We start from the raw sequence: 22,863 nt of genomic DNA on the forward strand, positions 1-22,863 counted from the left end.
CGGGAAGGAACACCAGTAAAGATGTCACAAGGTGCTCTGCATTCTGGGTTGTCCGTGCCCGGGTGATGCAGGCCTGTTTCCACAGGACCTCCCCCCCCCCCCCCCCCCGGGGAGGATAACACACCAACACAACCTGTGGGGGCAGCTGGCAATATCCGTCACCGCATAATATGCAGGTCCACTTGTATCCCACGAATCTCACTTCCTAGGATCTAGCCTATGGAAATCAAATTCCTTGTAGTGCTTTTGGTTATAGAGAGAATGTAGGAAGCTATCTAAATATCCATCAATAGAATAAAATACATCCATAAAATAGAACATTATTTTGCAGTTTAACTATGTTAATGTGCTAATAAAGATTTATAGTATACGTTACATCTTTCAAAAAGCATTAGCCATGGGCAAAACGCATGCCCCCGTGTGTGTAATAAAATGGAAATACGTATCCGTGCGTGTGGACATGCTCGCCTGGGTCTGGGACATTTCTGGAAGGCAGACAAGTGACCGTGCGTGGTGGTCCTCTCGGGGGAGGGACGGGGAGCAGAGGGCGGGAGGGGATGTGTTTCACTCTGTTCTTTTATACCGTGCACAAGCGTTACTTTAATGTAAAGGCATTAAAGTTACAATTAAAGAAATGAGGAACAAGAAGCTGACTCCTCCCCGGCCATAAACAGGGTCTGCTCTGTGCGGCTCTGAGGAGCTCCCCATTAACACACAGTTGAGTTCGGCGGCCGGCAAAATCAACTGCTTTAGACGGAAGTAGAGAAAGGGGGCCCATCACCCAAGTCACACCGGCTACACAGTCGGCAGTGAGGGGCGCTCATGCGGGAAGGCAAGTGTGCTTCGGATCTGGTGTTCCCAGTTTGTCACCTGCACACGTCCCCCCCCTCGTTCGCTACTCATCAGGACACACGTGCAGACATGGACCTTTGCACTTGACAAAGGCCTCAGCTCCCGTGCCCCAGGTGCCTGGCCACAGACTGGACAGATGGGAGGGGAGAGTGAAGTGAGAGCTGGGCAGGGGGGGCAAGGCCCAGCGTGCGTGCCATCCCTGAAAGCGTGCGGGTCCGAGCTCCTCAGAAAGGCGCTGCCACAGAAAGGTCCCTTCTGAGGGAAGGGGCCCGGGGACTCATGGGGGAGCCATGCTGGCCGGTCAGGAGCTCCATCCTCCAGGCCACACGGTCCTCTCACTGAGCCCAGGAGCCAGGAATGATGGTGGCCAGTAGGGTGGTCACTTCCCATTCACTCCGGGCGCCCTTCTAGGACAGGGAGGCCCTGAGGCCTGAGGGATCCGTTACCAGTTAGAGCCACGGCCCAGGCCCTGAGCGGTGCTTGTTTGGTTTGGTCAGGGTGGCAGGTGTGTCTGGCCTGGGACGGCCGGGCTGGGAAAATGGCTTCCGGGAGCCGGGAAGGCTGAGTGGGCCCAGCCAACAGCTCAGCATCGTGGGGTCCGAGGCCACAGGACGGGTTTTCCAGGCGACCAAGGCTCCCCCTTAAACGTCTGTATACAACGGCTTCTCAGTGAGGCCAGGCACCTTGCTAAACTGCGGGGCGCTTCCTTCCTTTGTGGGGAGCACACCGAGGGAGGGCCCTGCAGGGGCCTGTGTGTCTCCCTGTGCCCCGCGAAGCCCTCGGGGACCATCTGTCCTGCCGTGCAGAGCGGCCTCCGGAGATGGCACGGGACCTGGGACGGCTGCCCTCTCTCAGATGTGGTTCCAGACGGCTACGTGGCTGGGCTTTGTGGCCTTTAAGTTACAGCTCCGGCTTCTCCACTCAGCGCCAGACCCCACTGTCGCGGCTTCCACGCCAGCTTCCAGCAAACCCATCTCCTCTGTCCATGGGCTGCTTCCGGTCTTCTCTGGGCTGGGAACCCAGTCAACTGGGCACCAGGATTTCTTATTAGAAAAGAAAGGAGCAGGCTCCGCGGCCCTCACGGGAGTCCCAGTTACCGGCTGGGATGCTCCATGTTGGATGAATGGACACGTGAGGTCTCTCGCGGTTGCATTTCTCTCCTCACTGCTGGGTCCTCAGCCATTTTCTGGAATCTGGATGGAGCACGTTGCCAGATACACAAGTGCCAGATGAGCCAAAAGATTTTTTGTTCTACTTACAGCATCTTCAACGATTCTGGATGATTTAAAATGTTTTTGTTCACTGAGTCCTACCAACCAAGATGGAAGGCGTCCCTCCTGTCTGACCTGTTTCAGGTATAAAACACCTGAGCGGCGCCCTAACCGGTGTGGCTCAGTGGATAGAGCATCGGCCTGCGGACTCAAGGGTCCCGGGTTTGATTCCGGTCAAGGGCATGTACCTTGGTTGCGGGCACATCCTCAGTGGGGAGTGTGCAGGAGGCAGCTGATCGATGTTTCTCTCTCATCGATGTTTCTAACTCTCTATCCCTCTCCCTTCCTTTCTGTAAAAAAGCAATAAAATATGTTTAAAAAACAAACAAAACAACAACAAAAAACCCCAAACAAACAAACAAACAAACAAAAAACCACCTGAGTGGGAAGTGAGACTTCTTCACGCTTTCGTATACCTGACTCTTGTAAAGGCTTGGGAGGGAGACAGGTGCTTCTTCCCTTGTAAAGCTAATTTTAGAGCCAAAATGTTCCTACTTGAATTACATGCGATGGGATTCCCAGCTCATCGTGTTGAGATTCAACCCGAGGCAGAGCTGCCAGCTGACGGGAGGAGGAGCACCGTTTCTAACTTGACATTCTTAGAAGTTCGAACCATCTGTCATTGCACAGGTGAGCAGAACTTCCGAGCACTGGGGATATACCAGTATTTTAAAAGCAGCCTTTGTTTTTCAGTCATTTACGACGTTGCAGGATCTAAGCTACATTCTTTTATTTATTTACTAGTGGCCCGGTGCATGAATTCATGCACATTGAAAGGAAATTAATTAGAAGAAATATTTTAATATCACTATTCACCCTTTCACTAAATAGAAGTGTCAACCAAATTCACGATCAACAATGACAGATTGAAACACATGCATGTGATTGGCGCCAGTGAGAACTTTATATGTATGTACATGCGCGAGTCAACTTAGCCTTTTATAGATATAGAATAAACTTGCTTAATTAGACCTGCTTTCTGATTTAGCTAAATTTTTTCCAGCCCAGTGAAACCCCCCAACTTCTCTTTCAGGTAATTGTCAGCAACACAGCAGTAAATATCAACATGAAGCAGATTATTATTATAGATCATGCAGGGAGAACAAGGGGTGAAATATTTAACTGCAGCAGTGTTTGACTATATTCTGTGCAGTGAGAAAACCTGAAGTCATTTTCAAGGTCCACCATTTCTTACTTCTTTTCAATCGGGTCAAGTTTCTAAGCTTTCTAAATCTCTGTTTTCTGGCTAATGAAAAGAACATAGGATTCCACCGAATCCTACTCCAGGACTTCTGTGAAGATCAAATGAGTTGAGGCATGGGAAAACGCTTCACAGACATTTGGTTAAAGTGTGAAATGTCTCCACCTGGCTATAAAGCAAGTCGTGTTCCTGGGCTGAAGAAACTGCAAGGAGGCTAGTTGCTAGGGAGAGGAAGCCAGGTGTTGCTACGTGATGCCATTACCCAGACAGTTGGACACTTAGCATATTAGCCATATATATATATTTTTTAATTATATTTTTTTAGAGAGGAAGGGAGACAGAGAGAAAGATAGAAACATCAGTGATGAGAGAAAATTATTGATTGGTTGCCTCCTGCACACCCCCTACTGGGGACCGAGCCCACAACCTAGGCATGTGCCCTGACAGGGAATCAAACCATGACCTCTTGGTTTATAGTTTGACGCTCAACCATTGAGCCACAATGGCCAGGCCTATGCTACGTTCTTTTATATCCTTCATTGAATAATCACCCAAACCAAGCTGGGCAGGTACGATCCCTTCTCCTCTGGTAAAGGATCTGGGGTCTAGGTAAACCAGACATCTTGGTCAAGGACAAGAACAGCAGGGTCGAGGTGTGAACGCGTCTTGTTATCACAGGTCCAGAGCTTTCCCTGGCGAACCTCACAGTCATTTCTCAGCCCAATGGAGCGGTAACGTCACCCACTGCTGGTGACAAACAGTCTCCCCGACCCAACTTTAGTCAGCCCCCTGTGAGCCCTCTTCCCAACTAGTTCTTGACCTTCCATGCCTTTGCATCACCCAATTTCATCAAAAGTCCTGCTAAGTCGGTGCAGCCAGAATCCCCTACCCTCAATATCTGATCACCATCAACTCCCGATTGGGTTTCTCACCCTCCTCCGTCCCCCAGATGATAGGGGGTCACCCCAGCCCACCTTCTGCAAGGATCCTACTAGGTCAGTGTAGCCAGAATCCCCCCAAACCCTGATGTTTCCTCTTAGTATTTTTTCATTCACTGGCACCCTCCACCGACAAGTGGGTTAGAAGTCCCCGCTCGCCGGCGCCGTATTTGGAATTGAGCCCAGCTCTGTACTGAGCTGTTGCAATAGTTCCTGATTAAAATCTGCTTTTACTGCTTTGACTGCTGTCGGGCTCCATTTTCCCCTTAACACTGGCAGGGTTTGCTCTGCGATGTTGAATTCTAATGGCCAACAAGGTGGGGGAGACTGAATGCGGTAGAGGAGTGCGGTGTCAGATGAGATCCCTGACATTATTCATGAAGAAGACCTGTTTGTGAAGATACTTGGCTGGAAAACCAGGCACTTGGTTGCCTAGTATTTTCTCTTCTAGTGTTTTAGAAAAGGTATTTAATCAACACAGTGACATTAGGGATGGAAGTGTTGGCTAAAGTATCAGATCAAAGAGAGCACCATAGAGGTTGTGTGGAGAAGTCTTTGCATATATATTGAACTAATAAAATTCAACTGTAGTGAAGATATCATTAAATATGTGTCAAGGACATACATAAATGTGTCTATTTGCATGTATGTATGCATATAGTGTCCATATATGCATGTATATGTACACATATATAATATGCTACTGTATCCTTAGGGAACTTAATTTTGGATGGATGCCTGGGAAAGATGAAAGACATTCACTGCAATCAACTTGAGCTTGCCCTTATAAAAACCCTTTCCTTTGCAGAATAGTATTATGCAATCAAAATTGAGTTTAGTCAACATGTTATCAATTACTTTAAGATATCCATGTATATGAAAAAATTACCAATGACTGATTTTTTGTCATCATTATGAACTATTCCATGTCTACAGGTTTATCATTTTTCATTAATTTTTTTTATATATCAAGGCTTCCCACTCTCCAGCATGTACCTGACTTTGGAAAAGCCGGCTCACTAATGACTGGCTGCTCTGCTTACCTGCTGAGGGGAAGTTCCCAGTGAAAACCCATTCTAGGGAGAGTGATGCTCATTAAGGAAAGTGCTATGTGCCACTGTGATTGCAGAGTTTGTTACAATCCCTCCGAGCCAAGGCCCTGGGGTGGGAAGGAGGTACAGTCAAAGCACGTGGTGGGCCTTTGGGGGGTCTTCCCACTGAGCACATTGGTTTGGGGCGGTGACTGGAAGGGTCGAGCAGTGTCCCTTTGGGAATTGTGGACAGCGAGCTGCCTGAGGAATTTGTAAGGACATCTTTCTGGGTAGACTGAATCCCGTAACTGCCAGAGCGAGAGGCAGGGCTGTGTTGTGTGCCTGTGTGATTTATAGCCAACCTCCAGCGTTCTCGCTTATGCTAATTACTGTATGCTCCGCCCCACCTCCTAAGGACAAGGGGTGTGGGTGCTGCCCTAGGACAAAGAAAGGCTATTTTGGGTTGAAACAGGGATTAGGATCCTCAACCTCCAAATAGATTGACCTAAGAATAAATATTGCTGGGAGAAGGGCTGGGACCCTTTAAGTAGTGGGAGTGCTTTTCACCCCAAGAACAACAGAGCAAGCAGAAAAGGACACGGGAGAGTCGGTGCCAACACTTGTGAAACAAAAATGTCCCGCCTTGTATTCTTTTCCCTTAAAACACCAAGTTAATAATAGTACTGTTTACTGATGAATCTTTGCTCTGAACAGAAGTTCAATTTTAGCTCTTCTCAAAGGTCAGGAAACCTCTGCTCCCTATTATATTCTCACTGGGGAATTGCAAATGCAAAGTGCATGCAAATGCAAAGTGTATGCAAATGAATTCAGCTCTGGGCGGATAGGCTGCCTCTCCCTGGGGAGGTGCCCCTGGCTGCGGTGGGCAATGATGTGGGGGCATCTGGCCCGCAGTAGAGAGGAGAGCTCGCATACCGCTGGCCCACCTCCCCATTGAACACGTTCCCTTTCTGTCCACTTTGCGTTGGGTAGTAATTTGTTTCATGTCAGTCCCATCCACTAGCGCCGGGGAGAGCTAAAGCGCTTTTGACATTTTAAAATGGCTGGGGGAAAACACGCCAAAGAAGAATAATGTTTTATGACACGTGAAAGTGATATGTGTCCAGAAGTAAAATTTTACTGGGACACAGCACGCTCATTTTCAAACGTTTGCCTCTGGCCGCTTGAGCGCGATGCTGGCGGAGTTGAATAGTTGTGACAGGGACGTCACCAAGTCTGAAATATTTACTACCTGGTCCCTTACAGAAAACATTCTGCCAACCCCCTGCTCTAACATGTGAGTTCCTTAAGGGCAGGACTGTTTTTCTGACTTTGCCCAATGCCAGGCACATGGAAGGTTCTGGAAAATCCTTGCCTGCAGATGGAATACACTTCAGTCTAAGACGCCTTGCCTGTTGTTTACCTGCAGAAAGGCCTGGAGCAGGCTGCTTGCCCTCATCCTTTGTTACGGCAGCGGGCGAGGTACCGTGAGAGCCCTTCTCTACGGGGTGGAAACTTGGGTCAAGGGCTCACCCTTCAACTCTGAGCTTCTGCGAACCTGGGCAGAGGGAGGGGATTTGTGAGTGGAACCGACACCATCACCCAGGCGCAGAACGAGGCGGAATGGAAGCCACGGGGAACACTCGCTCCAGAGTCCAGTCTCCTGGCCCCAAGGGCATGCAGGGGACCAGACCCGCCTTAAAAAAAGGCACCCTTCTCCCTGGCACAGCCTCTTGTGTGATTGGAGACCAAGTTCTGGGACGAGTTTTCCTTTAGGATCCCTGCTTTGCACCATCTGTACTTCTATGGGATGGTGTTTATAAGAGACATGGTGAATATTGGATGGGAAAGCATCCTCAAGCATAAACAGGCTTTTCCAATAAAATGTGTCTTTAATTTTTAAATTTAATGATGGAACAGCCTCCCAGGGAAGGCAGATGTAGCCCTGGGCTCTTGGTGGCGTTGAGGCAACATGAACGCTTCGGAGTCTGCGACACACTTAGAAAGGCCAGATCCTGCATTTTAAAGTCATTTATGTATTCATCCCTTTTGTTGAGCACCTACCAAGTGCCAGATTGTGCAAGTTGTTGGGAATAATAATAAAAAAAATCAAAGGCATAATCTTTATCCTCAAAACTGGAGAGTCTGTTGGGGACATCCAGCCATGTGGCCAATCCCCCACAACGCAGTGAGACACCATGGAGATTTGTAGAAATGCAGGGGAAGCAGAGCGGGAGGACCCCTGACTTTGTCAGGCGGCCAGGAAGGTTCCACAGGGGCAGCATTTGCCAGGAGACCCCGTGGGCGAGTACGAGGTATGGGGAGGGTGGATGGGGAGGATATTCCTGGTGGAGACAACATCACAGCCCATGTGCAGGCCAGAGGCAAAGTCAGCAGGTGTGCTCAGGAACTGCGGCCGCACACACACGGAGAACGTGACAAGGACACCCGGGCAGTGGCATGACTGTCACATGCGAAGCAGATTGGTCTTTGTTCTTCAGCTACTCAGAAGCCACTGAGAATGTTTGCGTGAGGGGACGGGCTGTGGAGGTTACACGGTTTACGTTGACAACTGCGAGGAGGGGAAATTGAGAAACGAGAGCCTGCAGTAGGGAAGCTGGTGTGGAAGCAGGGGGTCCAGGGGCAAGCACTGGTGGGGGAGCCAGTGCTGTGGCCAAGGCGCTGGAGCGGAGAGGATGTTGGGGTACTGGAGACAGGCGTGAGTTGGAGTGGACAGGCTTAGCCAGGGCTGCCACACACAGCTGTGCAGGCAGACACTGCACAACTCGCTCCATCTAAGGGGGTATCTTTATTACACGGGCTCCCAGCAGATGTCAGTCCAGTGTCCTGAGCAGGGATGCCCTTTCCTCATTTGACAAAGGAGCACTATGGCAGGCAGCAGTCCAGCGCTTGGGAAATAGTTGGGAGTAAGAAGCCCGTTTGGGGTGGGAAGTAGAAAAGTGGCAATGGAGATGACAGACAATTCTTCCTAGAAGTGACGTGGAAAGGAGAGTTGGGAAATGGGACATTCCATGATCCCAAGACAAGTATAGTTCTATTTTTGGTTGTTCTTCAAGATGACAGATCTTAGGGAATGTTTTTGTGTTCATGGAAATAAACTATTAAGAAAGGAACTGCCCTGGCCGGTTTGGCTCAGTGGATAGAGCATCGGCCTGCGGACTGAAGGGTCCCAGGTTTGGTTCCGGTCAAGGGCATGTACCTTGGTTGCGGGCACATCCCCAGTGGGGGGTGTGCAGGAGGCAGCTGATCGATGCTTCTCTCTCATCAATGTTTCTAGCTCTCTATCCCTCTCCCTTCCTCTCTGTAAAAAGTCAATAAAAAATATATATATTTTTTTTTAAAAAAAGAAAGGAACTGATGATGGAGGAAAGAAAGAAGAGAGTGCTGTTTAAAAGTCTTTGGGTCAGGTGAAGGGATAGGATCCAGAGTGGCCTTGGGTGGCACGGGCTGTGCAGCAACAGGAGGGAAGACCGACAGTGCTTAAGGGACCAGGCGGCGGGTAAAGTCCTGTGAGGATGCCAATGTTCTAGTCTGATTTTCTCTATTTTCTCAACTAAGAGTGAAGCCAGGCTGTTATCTAAGAGGAAGTGGTTTTGGAAGAGTGAAGAGAGATGAGAAAGTGAAAATCATGATTTTGGTGGATCGAAAAAAACCTCAGACTAAGTATTTAAATTTAAATGCATGCCTCTTGGATTCACTTATGGATTTCATTTCATCACAAGAAGAGACCCGAGGGCAGGCCATGTGAGAAGAACTGAAGACAGCTGCATATTTTTGTCTAACACCTTCTCTGTCTCCTGCCCACCGGGCCACCACCTTCCTTCCCATGTTATGGATGCTCATTGTTCATGAGATGCCCCCTCCCCCTGGTTGAGCAGGTATCAGACTGAATCAAGGCAAGAAATGTGACTGTGTCATTCTACCCTTCAGTGTGACAATGGAGGACACTTTGCTTTGCCGGCCTGGGAACTCAGAGTGCCCACCACTAGCCTCTCCAATGTCAGGGATATGCATTTCCAGCCCCAGGTGAGGCTCCAAGCACAGGGAGTGACTCAGATGCCTTCGCGGCAGAGGCTGTGACATTGTGTTGGACATGTCCCTGCCCTTCTTTGCTCTTGGCCTGGTTTGTTGATGGCCTGTCAAGCTGCCTGCCTCCTCACGTAGTCAGGACCCATCTGTGTTGGTTTAATGAACCGACACTCTTTCTTCCCTTCGCCCTGGGGCTGTGACAAGGGGTCTGCAGCCCAGGCTGAACGTGCGGAGGCCCCTCTGGGTGAACACAGAGGAATCGTGCTGGAAAGACCCAGAGTTTGGAATCTTTCTTGTCTCAAGTTGGACCTTGTGGATTCTTAAGAGTTTCTGCAAGAATCATGGACCAGCATCATTTTTGTTCCCCTCAGGTTGTACACCTTTTCCAACGTTGTTTGGAGAGACAGACGATATATATAACCAAGCATCTAAAGCAAATACATTATTCTTGTGTTAGCTCTCTGAGTTGTAAAAACAGAATTCAGTTTGGTCCATTGAGAACATAGCATTAATCCATTTTAGATTCAACCTTTGGTCTTGTCTCCCTGGTCCCCCCTACTGTGTGTTCTTCTCTTATGTCAGCGGTTCTCAACCTGTGGGTCGAGACCCCTTTGGCGGTCGAACGACCCTTTCACAGGGGTCGCCTAAGACCATCCTGCATATCAGATATTTACATTACGATATATAACAGTAGCAACATTACAGTTATGAAGTAGCAATGAAAATAATGTTATGGTTGGGTCACAACATGAGAAACTGTATTTAAAGGGCCAGAAGGTTGAGAACCACTGTCTTATGTCATTATCCACCAGTCCCTCCCTGACCCATTAACTTCCACAGGTTTCTACTAATATTCACCCTGTACAAAATATGCTTGAGAAATTGAAAAGAAAATATATTTACTTAGCAAATGTTTAAGTAAAGTCTTCTAAGGATGGTCTCAGTGACTAGAGAAAAATGATGATGATCATCAAAAGCCCCCAGAATGTCTTGTTGAACGTATTGCAGATGGGGCTGCTCAAAGCCTGAATATTTGTATTATAGTGCTTCCTAGCAGAGCCAAAATGGATTCTTCCCCCAAATGCTGAACTTTCTCTTTCTCTCCCCTATGGACCTGTGAGCTGGCTGCTTGGTTGTACTTGGGGTTATTCTTGGCATGGCACCATGCTGTTTGGGATGGTCCAGAGCATCAACTGGCGCAGTCACCTTATCACAGTGACTTGGGCAGAGTCTGAAAGCATGAGCCAGTAGGTGCCCTTTCAAGAGATTCAATGCCAACTGTGATGCAAGAGCGGGTTGCCCCCGCCTGCCTCCTGCGGTCTGGTGAGGTGAGCCTGATGGAGAAGCCAAGGCCGGGAATAGAAAGAGAGTATATCATGGAGTCCTAATCATCAGTGCATTAATAAACTTTAATCAACAACTACTATTCTAAGTGTGCCTTTGTGTACTGTCCTCTGGGCTGGTGGATTGGGAAGGTGGGCAGCCCTCAGATGGAATCCTGGCTGTACCACCTCACCAGCTGGGGGAGCTTGGGCAAGGTACTCTCTCCCCAACTCCCCACTGAGAGTCAACCTCTTTACTTGTTAAATGCGGATGATGCCTACCTTTCAAAATTTTGAGTATTGAAAATAATCTATATAAAGCATCAAAAAAGTACTAGGTATCCAGTAGGCACCTAATGAGTGGTGGGTGAGAATAGTATGGCTTACAGGATCTTTGACTCACTCTCTAAATTTACTGAACACTCACTCTGTTCCGGGTCCGAGGATGTGTGATTTGCATGTATTATCTCATGGAATTCTCTTGTATCATTTCTATTTTTTAAACTTAATTTTTTAAATTACAGTTGACATTCAATATTATATTAGTTTCAGGGTTAAAACATAGTGGTTAGACATTTCTATAGCTTACTAAGTGTTCCCCCGGATAAGTCTAGTACCCACCTGGCACCATACATAGTTATTACAATATTATTGACTGTATTCCCTTTGCTGTACGTTACATCCCTGTGTCTGTTTTGTAACTACCAATTTGTACTTCTTAATCCCTTTACCATTTTATCCCAGACCCCCAGCCTCCTTCCCATCTGGCAACCATCAGTTCGTTCTCTGTATGTGTCATTCCCATTTTTCGGAATGGAAGAAGAGGTTTGGTGATAGGAATGTGATATGTCCAATCACATGGATTATCAAAGCTGGAGACAAAAATTGAATTCAGATCGTCTGACCTCAAAGTCTCAGTGAGTGAAGATGGAATTTAAAGGAGGGAGGAATTCTGCAAAATAGCTAGCCACAAATTCATTTCACAGCCATTCGGGAGCTGATAGCGGTGTGCAACTTGTCAAAATGTTAGCGTGACATTTTGTATCAGGCAACTGATGCTAGATTTTACTGTGGTAACAAACAATCCACACTTCAGTGGCTTAACCTAACACAAGGTTAGTTCTCAGTCATGTTACCTGACCCAGGTGACTTGGTGGGGGATCTACTCTTCAAAGCCAGCCAAGGGTCCGGGATAACAGAGACCTGGGTTTTTGTGAGAACCATAAATGTGGTGGTGGGGGGGAGACATATTATATGTTATCGTGTAATGTTTCCATGAGAGTGATAATCATGGCTATGCTTATAATGTTGGGGCAAATGTGAGTCACAAGACCATGGTCAAAAGGAACAGGAAAACATGACCCTGATGTGTGTCTGGAAGGATGAAAGCCGGGCATATCTGGTGGACAACACGAATGGACACCCCATGTTTTAAACCCTAACGTGCACAACGCTTTCAACTCAGTCTATTGGTTTTCGAAAGCACGTGGGTATCTGTGATTATATTATTTTTCTCAATTATTGATTTCAAGTCCCTGTGAAAGAATGATATTTGCCCATTCCATGGACATCAGGCACTGCCATGTGACTTGCTGTGACTAATGGTGAGTAGAAGTGAGGTGTTTTGTTGCCATTTCCCTTCTTGCCATGAGAACGGCATGTTTTTTTCGGTCTGCAACCTGGAGTAAGCAGGACGTGAACAGAACGCCAGCTGACATGTGCTGTGAATGAGAGATAACCCTTTGTGTTTTAAGCCCTTGGAGTTGTTTGTTACTGCAGCATGACTCAGCTGAAGCAGATTGCTACAGTATATTTATCATCCTTCGTAAATAGAGAACAGTGAAGTTGGCCATGTAGAAATTAACTTCTACTTGTACAGTCTGCTTTGTTGAAGTACGCGTATATTTTTAAGGGGAGTATCTATAAGGGCTTCTTATGGAAGTAAATATTACTTAGTTGAGTTGAGCTAGCAGCACAAAAATGCATTTTCTAAATTGAGGTTTCAACCGATATCTCAGAGTACTTTATGAAAAATCTGGGAGGGGAATTGGGATCATAGAAATGTTGTTTTCAAATGCAGACTATTGGTCCTGTTCTCACTGAGCAGTTGCCTTAGAAGACCTGAGAATATCTATATTCATGTCCACGTTAGGCAGAAATGATAACGATGAAATGTTACTATTTAGAGGAATGCGGAGTCTCTTCTGAGCCCAGTGATTCTCATTAATTCAGATCCACTGATTTGTAATTCATATCAGGTAACTGGGGCAGAGGCCAGGCTGGCATCTACTCTTCACGTGGTGAGTGTGCATTCTTGTGCTGGCTATCACCACAGGTTAACACTTGCCATTTGACCATTCAGAGGGTCTTCAGAGGGGAGGCGCTGGTCATTCTGTGGAGGCACTAGCTGCAAGGTTCCTGCAAACAGTGGGGCCACTCCCTGGGATTGGCCCTTCTGACTGCCTGGCTTCCCATCCTCATCAAGCTTTGCCCTCTCCTGCCCATGCAGTCTGTGGGGGAAGAAATGATCTGATAGAATGTGGGGTGCTGAAAGGTCACCGGTGAGGTAGGTACCACGTTTGTTCCCATTTTAGAGTGGCAAAACTGGGGCACAAGAGAGTTTGAATAAGCCAGTGAGTGTAGCAACCATGATTTGAACCCAAGATGGTTCAAACCCAACACACTAAATAATACAAAGAAGTACAGATTAGACTGAGCTATAGCTGAGATTACTTTAAACAAAGAGGTATACTAAATAATTAATAGAACAAACAAGATTTGTAAGTAGGTTGGTGTAGGATGAGGAACAAGGGCATACTTAACTGGGGAAGAAGTACCCCTGGCTGTTTAGGTGTGTGTGTGTGTGTGTGTGTGTGTGTGTGTGTGTGATTTATGTGTTTTCCCCCAATAATTCTCTTCTGGTCATTAGAAATTGCTGGGTAAAACTGCTTCACTGGCACATGCTGTCGATACTCATATTACTGAATGCCCTAGGGAATAATAAAACTCTATTTATTTAAGGAGACACTAATTAGAGACTTCCCACTATTTGACTCTCCTCTCTTAATTTGAATGTGCATTTATTTCTAACATGACTGTTGACTTTAGAGTTTGATTCAGAGCTAACATTTAGGTGCTAGTTCATTCTCCCCCCCTCCCCCACCAGCTCCCTTGGGTTTGAATTCTAAATTGTTTATATCATGTGATCGTCACTGATTTCTACTGAACTTCCATGTTAGCAGCTCCTCATGGCCCATTGGGAGAACAAAGAACAATGAATTTTCTGGAACTGGTGTTTTAATAATGAAAAACTTCTATGATTATCCAGTATTTTGGCCTTTTCAACCACAATAATATTGGGTACCCTTGATGCACTACCTCTTATGGGCCATTCAATGCCTTTTAAATGACAGGAAATGTCTCACAGAGTCATAATGCTTAGCAGAGTTGCAGTGTTCTTCCTTTTGGAGGGATGATGGAAAACTTTAAAACTCCATGTGTGCCCTACAGCATCCGACCTCAGATTGTTAGGACATCTGATGAACCAGAACACAGTGTCCCCAAACTGGGGAGGATCACAAAAAGTTCAGCATATCTGGGGAGCAGGTGTTATCACTTTTCATCCAGCTAATGACACTCCCGGGTGTATTACACTGCGGTGGACATTTGAAAGGAGGCCCCAGATAGGTCACTTAAACCTAATGCCCAAAGAAGGGACTGTTGGATTTCTTGATGTTGACAGATAGTAGATTTCTACGTAGGAAAAATGCATTCACGTCTTTGAGTTTTTAAAAACATTCCTCCTCATAGAGGTGATTTTTACCCAAGTGCTTACCATTCAGGTCACATCAACCAACTGTTTTCCCAAGGTAGGCAGGTAGTTGGGGTTATAAACTCTTAAGAGGAAAGCAGTAAATCTGGAGAAAATGGCTTGCCACTTGAGGGATTAGCAGTAACTTATCAGAAGGAGGAAGTAAGGGCTGTGGAAGGCAATGGCTATGAAACATCGCTATTAGAAACAGCTTAAGGTCCTGAGACGCCAAGCCCCAGCCGCCTTATCCGAGCAGCCACTGTCCAGCTGCCTGGGCTCAGGTGCTCCCCCATGACAGCCGAGTGGCTTCTTGATGGCAGAAAGGGAAGCTGGCGCTTGGAAATCAGAGCGGACAGAGCAGCATGTTCTCCCAGGCGTATCTTTGTAGACATTGCTTACCTAATTTCAATTTCAGAACTTTCTTGGCGGCGTTATCTCTTTTTAATAGACGGCTCTTAAAAACTCATGGGAACGCATAAAGAATTTTAAAATGAGTCGGTAACATGGGAGACCAACAGAGAAACCTTACAGCAAAAGAGGAGCTAACGGTGGAGGCGAAGAGAAGAAAGTCCGTCTGCCCACGAAACACCAGCTGTCTCTTTCGGGCGCGTCTCTCTACCGAGTCTCCATGGACCAGCAGCTCTCGAGTTGCAAAAGGCACTAAACCCAGGGCTGAGCCACGGCCAGTGGCCTTGGGTGTCCACTTCCGGCTCTGCCAGTGGCCAATGGGCCTTAGCCAGGCCTCCATTTCCTCAGCTAAGAATAAGGACTCCTCCCGATCTGCGAGCTGACTTTCTTCATGTGGGTAATATTATTCTAGCGATGGAACTGAGCTTTCCAGTGGTGAAGAACTGCTTGCTGACACCCGCTTCCTGTTTGCCACCAACAACTTCCGGTTCACTACCACCAACTTCCGGTTCACTACCACCAACTTCAGATTCACTATCACCCACTTCCACTTTGCCACCACACACTTCCGGTTTTCCACCACACACTTCCTGTTTTCCCCACCCACTTCCACTTCCCCCAATTTTTCATGCCGTACTTAAATCTTTCAGATGTTTTCTTCTTTGAGAAAAAAATTCAAGGAATAAGAAAACAGGGATGGAAGGGGAAGTCATAGATTAAGAGGCTAAAAAGAGATCGCAACCAACCAGTGTGTTAACTTCATTTGCATCCCGAGTCAAACAAGCAGATTAAAAAATTTTTTAAAAAGACATTTGTGAGACAATTGGAAATTGGAACACTTAGATATTAGATCTGAAGAGATGATCATTAATTATTTTTGGGGTCCTAATGGTGTTATAGTTATGTTTTTAAAGGGGTCCTTATCTTTTAAGATACTGAAAATTTTGCAGATAAAATATGATGCTGGGAGCAGTTAGTGAGTGGTGATATAGATGGGACAAGTTTTGGGCATAAATTGACAATTATAGTAATTAAATGATGGGTACACGGGAGTGGGTTATACTATTTGGCCTATTCTTGTATACATTTTATAGTTTCCATAATAAAAAGTGTAAAAAACCCAGCTTAATGGCATTTATCTATGGAGCACATTGGCGGAGGTGTTGGAAAGGGCTGCTTGTCATAGTTGCATAATCACTGGGGGTAAATATGGAAGTTCATCAATCAGAAAGGCTATGGTGAGGAGCTGGCTGGCAACGGGCCCAGCTCTGTGTGGCTGTCATCTAGCCTCTAGGCCAATTTACCCACCATAAATAACCATCCATATGAATGCTTTACTATTTAAATGCACATTCGCCACAGCTGCTGAGCGTGTTTGTTTATGTAGCTATGAACCCTTCTGTAAACACCACTATCTCAAAATCACCCATGTGTCAGGAACATAAAGGGCTCCCTTAAAAAATATATTTGTGGGATGAGACACGGCCAGTTCCCAGATGTCTGGGTGGTGGGTGTCAGAATTTTGCAGGGTTTGATTCACTTTCAAAAATAGAATCACATGACTGGAAGGTTCTTAGAGGTCACTGTACACATTTCTCCGAGTCTGGGCAGAACCAGACTGAAGCCATCCCCTGAGGATGTGGGTCTGTCTTTTGTGGATGCGAGTCTGCCTTTTATGAGGCCAGAGAACTCATCGAGTGAAGGCCTGGGGTCATGACCTGCAGGGCACCAGGGTTGGGCAAGATGCACACCCTACCCTCAAGGTTCTTACTTTCATTTTCTAAAAATGAGCCTGACTCTGAGTGCTGGGCAAAGGCTTGCTGCAGTGCCGCTGGCATTGGAATCATCTGCCAGATGTTCTGTGCTGAGCCTGGGACCCAGCTGACTGAAGGACCGGGTGGCCAGCCTTCCCCAGGGCAGCTCAGCTCTCCAGAAATACCATGTTCTGATCCACGTATGCCCACACGTGGGTGACAGGGAGAGGGCACTGCATCAGTGTTGTAATGTGGGGCTTGTCTTTGAAATAGGCCCGCTAACTGAGATCACAGATAGTAGTTTAAGGTCAACTAAGACATTTTTGAAAGGAGAAATGAGTAGAGCGGAAGCCGTTTTGTGCCAGCTCACTGTTGTCAAGGCTCTTGGTGTCCCATCCAGCCCTCCAATGAATAATTAGGCCCTTGTGAATTTGTTTTCCTCAGTGTGCATTTGATCCATATTAATTTTTTCCTGTGACTTTGACTCATTGAAGCATTTCTTCCCCCTAAGGATCTGTTTAATGCCCACAAATACCAACTGTGTTTTTCATTCACAAAGAAAAGCATTCCCCTGAAGCTTAAGAGATCAGATGTGCTATAAGCACTAATTGTATGAATCCTACCAGGAAAGGAACAAGACATGTCCAGCTTCCAGACAAGCCCAGGACTTTCTAGAACATTCTTCCCTTCACTTTCCAGAAGTTAGAAAACTTTTTTTTGTTTAAATAGAAAATTAATAGGGGTTGCCTTTTTCCAGGAACAAAGGCAGGTGTTTTGAATCTTTTCTTTTTTTGCTGGCACCTTCCCCCTTTCCTCCAAGGAAGCAGTAGAAAGGCCGTGGCAAGCATCACTGTGAATTATCAAGAAGACGACGCCCCTCTCTTTAGAAAGGTTCAGGCATTACAAACTGTCCTCAGAAAGACAGGGCCTGCCCCAGGGAGAATGCCAGCTCAGGGACATCACAGGATAATTTGCTTATTCCAGTTCATGTATTTTTTTGAGATTGAGTTTTGGGTGGAGCGAGCATGAAGCTCAGCTCCTACAGTTTGAAGCTCAGATGAACACCACTAACCAGAAAGTACATATTTCCCGTGGCTTTTGCTTCTTGAGCTCAGAGATGCCACGATAACAAGGCTTATCCACTGCCCTCCCTCAGGTCCTATTGGGAGAGTTGATAGTGAGAAATCTAATATTCAAATTGCATCATGAGTGGTTGGTTTATGCTGCCAGAGGCTGTGTCGTAGGGGCCACCACTAGGGGGATCCAGAGTCCCTGTGCTCAGCCCCTTGGGAGAAGTTTCTGGTCTGTGGGAAATGACAGGGCTCCCGGTTTAAATTGCTCCCTCCCTCTCTCCTGCCTCTCCACTCCCCCAAACACACAACCATGGCTTCAGGAATACATCCGAAGCCAGGCTAAAGTAACAGATAGCCCTGTTCACATCTGTAGCAATCTTTTAGTATTCCACAATCGTTCTTTTGCTATTCTTTACAGCTGTTTTCGGATTAGGTCCATGTTCCTTTAGTTCTATGGAAAGGAGCCCACTCAAACCACCGAGCTCCATGCAAGGCCCGCCACTCACATTTTCATTGCTGGTTGCATTTACAGACTGATGGCAAAGTTTCCACCAGGAGAGAAACTTGCTAGAGGTATGACCTTGCCTGCTGGGCACAGGCAGGCGGAGACACGGGACCAAGGACTTTCTTTTGAAGGGATGACAGAGGTCAGCTTAGGGGTTGATGAGGAATCTGGGGCCTATCTGTGGGCCATGTATTTTCAGATGAGATAAACCAACCCCGAGCCTCCAGTTGAAGACTTCCAAGCACAGAGAAGGGCAGATTGCATAACTAAACAGGATTCCAAGGCTACTATCGATGCTCAGAAGAACAGTAAAGAAATTGATGAGTTAGGGTTCTAGTTTATATGATTTCTGGAGGACACCACTGCTAGCTTAGGTCAGAGTTTACGGCTCTGTTTTGTGGACAGTTACAGATAAATACGGGAAGAACCTGTTTTGCTGGTGGGATGAATAATACCTGTAAAGTTCAGATATGAGTGAAGACTTCAATAAAAGCAGACCAGCTCTCTATTCTGAGAGCAGATGATCTTCCCTAAAGCACACCAATGAGAGGTCAATGGGGTTGCGATGAATGGATCTTCGGCTTTTTGCTTTCCTGCTGGAGCTATTTACTGGGGCTGCAGGATTGTGTCTGCCAGGGGTTCAGCAGGTAGACTATGGAGATAGACGCCCAGCACTCACTCGACATAAAACAACGCTATGGGCCTTGCAAATAGCTCCCAAAGAAGAGGGGAAATTGCATTTTTATTAAAGCGATTTGTCAGGCTTCCTCTGAAAGCCTTCCCGTCTTCCTCCTGGCGAGGCAATAAATAACCCCAAGTATTTAAATTGACCATGTTTCAGCGCCATTTAAAAGGTACTTTAGCAAGAAATTTTAACTTATGTAAATACTTGGAAATTTAACATATATTAAGCAGTGTTTTTAAAACACTTGTTTATTAATTTGTTTCTAAAGGCCTTTTAAAAAGCGACGGCTAGCCTTCTTGGTGGGTAGACTTGAGGGGATAAGCTACATGGGCATACTACGTCATGAAGTGAGGGGCGGTGTCAACAGTGAGTGCGGTGCAGCTTTCCCATAAATAAGAATGTGAGACCCGGTTGAAAGGAGCCTGGGTCCCACAGGCACCCCAGGACCGAGCAGGCCTTACCTGTGGCTTCCACCATCCCTTCCAGGATGACCACGATCTCCAGCTCCTCTTTGGGCAGCTGGGCTTTGGAGATTTCCCAGAAAGGACTCTGTTGGTTGATTTCGTGGCTGATGATGAGAGGCGACACCAGGAACAGCCGGTCGTCCCCGGTGTAATACCCGACGTTGATGTCTGTCTGGTTCAAGGGGATGAACTCCCCCTCTGAGGTCTGTTTGGATTTGATCAGCTTGGCTCGGATGGAGGCCTCCACGATGTGGGAATTCCTGAGGTCCCCGACGCGAAACATCAGGCACAGCTTCCCGTCCCGCATGGAGATCACCGCGTGGGTGGAGAACACCAGGGTCTCTGCCCTCTTCTTGGGTTGCGATATTTTGACAAACATGCATCCCACCATGAATGCATTGACAATGGACCCCAACACCGACTGGACTAAGAGGAGGATAATCCCCTCTGGGCACTTGTCCGTGATGACCCGGTAGCCATAACCGATGGTGGTTTCTGTCTCTATTGAGAATAAAAAAGCAGAGACGAACCCGTTGAGGTTGGTGACGCAGGGAGTCCAGGACGGGTCCTCTATGTGGTCCATATCTCCTCGGATATACGCTATTAGCCACCAGATCATCCCAAAAAAGAGCCATGTGACTGTGTAAACCATGACGAAGATCAACAGGTTGAACCTCCACTTGAGGTCGACTAAGGTGGTGAAGATGTCAGTCAGGTAGCGGTAGGTCTCCCTCACGTTGCCATGGTGCACGTTGCACTTCCCGTCCTTCCGCACGTACCTCTGGATTTTCCTTTTGGTCCGGTCTCGGCAGATGTGTCTCGGCAGGTCGTCCCTGGCCTGCTTAGGCAACTTTGGCTGGTGAATGGCCACGGGGCTCTCCACGTCCTGGTCCATGGAGTCGCCCTCCAGGACGTTAGCTGGTGGTTTGGAGAAAAGAAAAGAAAGACCGAATGAAATGCTGGCTCTTAGGGGATCATGGAAACCACACCGTGTGCGGGATATGAACGTCAAACCAAACACCATTTGTGTAGCTATTCACAAAGTAGACAGAGCGAGTTTTATGTGGCATCGTCTGGACAGGCCCCGAGTTGACTTGGACTCTGTGCTCTGCCGTCTACCTTTGTGTAGGGACGTCACCCCCCTTCCCAGCAGACAGAGCTCCCGGCTGTGAAAGCGTCTCCTGCCCAGCAAGTTCTGAGAGTCAGCTCTCAGCCAGGGGTCTCCCGCTTCACCTGAGACGCCATGGCAGGGAGCTGCACACTGCAGATAAGGAGATGTTAGGATTCGGACAATCTCCGCTCTTCCACTTAGCAAATGTGGGCTCTTGGACGTGCTATTTTTTATATCACTTCCCCGCCCCGCTCTCCCTGCCCCACAAATGTGGAGAGAGGGCCTTTCGGGAGGTAAGTAAGGTTGAATGAGGTCATACGGTGGGTCCCTAATTCTACAGGGCTGGTGTCTTCATAAGAAGAGGAGGAGACACCAGGATGTGTACCTGGAGGAAAGGACATGTGAGGGCCGTGGGAAGGCGGCCATCTGTCAGCCAGGAGCAGAGGTCTCCCAGGCCAACCGGAGTCCCCAGAAACCAACCCTGCTGGTACCTCGATCTCCACTTGCCAGCCCTCAGAATTGTGAGAAAATACATTTCTGTCGTTTAAGCCTCCCAGTTTCTGGTGCCCTGTTATGGCAGCCCAGGGAGACCAACACACTATCCGAATTCACTGAGCCTCAGTTTTCACATTTACCAAGTGGTGATCAAGATGCCCAACTCATGGGGTTGTAGTTGGATGAAACCACATACCTGCTTGGAACCGACACGTAATACATTTCCTTTCAACTAAATTGTTCCTTTGCTACTTTCCTTATGTTTAGGGCAAGATCTTTACATTGTCACTCAGATTTCAGAGTTTAAAAAAAAGGTCTGGTTTTTGTTGGTTGATTTCATGCCAAGGTTAAAAAAGTGTGGGGGAATCTCTTTTTTGAGTGTTTACACATTCGATTTGGTTGCTGCCTCCACATGGACTATCTGCAGTCCTGGCGTGTGGCTATGTTTTGCTGAAGGCCCTGTGATGAAAGCATTGGTAGAATCGGCAGTTACTCATGCATTAGGAAAACTCTCCTAGAATCTGCGTGCAAGGGGAAGTCTGGCACGGCTGCTGTTACCACACACATAGAAGCCACTGTGCGCAGCTACTTGCTCAGCCAATACCTTCCAAGCTCCCTAAGGGGCTTATGAGCCGTTTCTTCCCCCAGGCTCTCCTTCTGTGTCCGTTGACTCTGTCATGCGTTTTGTCCATGGCACCTACGGTTTGTCCCCTTGTTTAACCACAGAGAAAGGCAGTCTGTCAAGAAAACCTTCATCTGGTTAAGGAAACAGCTGGGGGTGGGACTCGGGTGGTGCCAACGTGACATCAGTGGCCTAGGTCTGCTCTTATATTTCAGCCCCCGGAAGAGGCCCATCTGGTCTGTAGAGCAGACGGTTGGGTTTGGCAACTTTGACTTTTAGATCCCGGCCCTCCTTCTCCTCTTCTTCCTCCTCCTCCCACTCCTCCTCCTCCTCCTTCTTCTCACTCTTCTCCTCCTCCTCTCCCCCTCCTCCTCTTCCTCCTTCTTGGAACAGATATCAGGACACGAGTGAGAGGGTAGCAGCTGAGGCTGGGACGGGGTGGAGGTGAGTGGAGAATCTAGATGGATGTGCGGGTGACGTCCCTCTCACTGACAACACTCCTACAAAGCACAATGATTGTGGCCCCGAGGAGTCACAGCTGAGGTCTCACTGTTGGTTTTGCCCCGAGTGGGAGTCTCAAAATATAGCTTCATGTGGGACCAGCTCTTGGCTCACACCCCGGCAGATGGGAGGCCTTTGCTGTAGACCTGGCGAGTGCCTTGCTTTGACCCAGGTGCTAAGCTCCTGATGGTGCAAAGCCACCCGCGCCCTCGTCTCCCGGAGCCCTTCCATGGAGAAGGGGGCTTGTCAGATTAGCTGCTTTTTAAGTCTTCAGCGAGATTCATACTTTAAATGTCAGGGAGGAAGTCCACGCCCGCCCCCGCCACCCACAGTGAAGCTGCTTTCCCCCCTTTCCTGGCTCAGCTGTCACTTCAAGCTCCAGCCGGGCCTTCTGAGCTGGGGGGCCTGTGTGAACAGTTAGAGTGAGTGGGGTGAGTGCTCTGGACAGTCCCGGGAGCTGCCAGTGAGCCTCCAAACCTGTTCCCCCCTCTGCTAGCTCGGGACTGAGCACAGTTCCTGGCCTCCTCCGCATTGAGGGGTGGCCGCGGGCTGAACCCCCTTCTGCCCTTAAAGAGTGTCTGTGCCCCCCTGTGCCCATGCCCTTCCATGGGGAGTAGAGGGGCCTGGGGCCTGTGCTCGTGGCAGAGCTGCCATCCAACTAGAAACCAGAAAAGAAGTGACTGTGTCTGAGCCATTATGCAGTTTGCGTCTGGAATGAAATCGAGCCTCATCTTTCACTTTATGGGCAGCAGCACTGACACGCGTGGGCCGA

The 22,863-nt window shown here is 47.7% G+C and overlaps 1 protein-coding gene across 1 annotated transcript in view; it reads right to left on the reverse strand.

The window, feature by feature from the left end:
- The window catches only part of KCNJ6 (potassium voltage-gated channel subfamily J member 6), a 103,368-nt gene that overhangs the window by 15,126 nt on the left and 65,379 nt on the right, over positions 1-22,863 (reverse strand). The window contains exon 2 of the mRNA XM_023743317.1: positions 19,360-20,280. Within this exon, the coding sequence (XP_023599085.1) occupies positions 19,360-20,280 (921 nt within the window). The remainder of the gene's footprint in view (positions 1-19,359; positions 20,281-22,863) is intronic.

The sequence above is a fragment of the Myotis lucifugus genome, unplaced genomic scaffold (assembly GCF_000147115.1).
Source record: "Myotis lucifugus unplaced genomic scaffold, Myoluc2.0 scaffold_384, whole genome shotgun sequence".
NCBI classification, from domain to species: Eukaryota; Metazoa; Chordata; class Mammalia; order Chiroptera; family Vespertilionidae; genus Myotis; species Myotis lucifugus.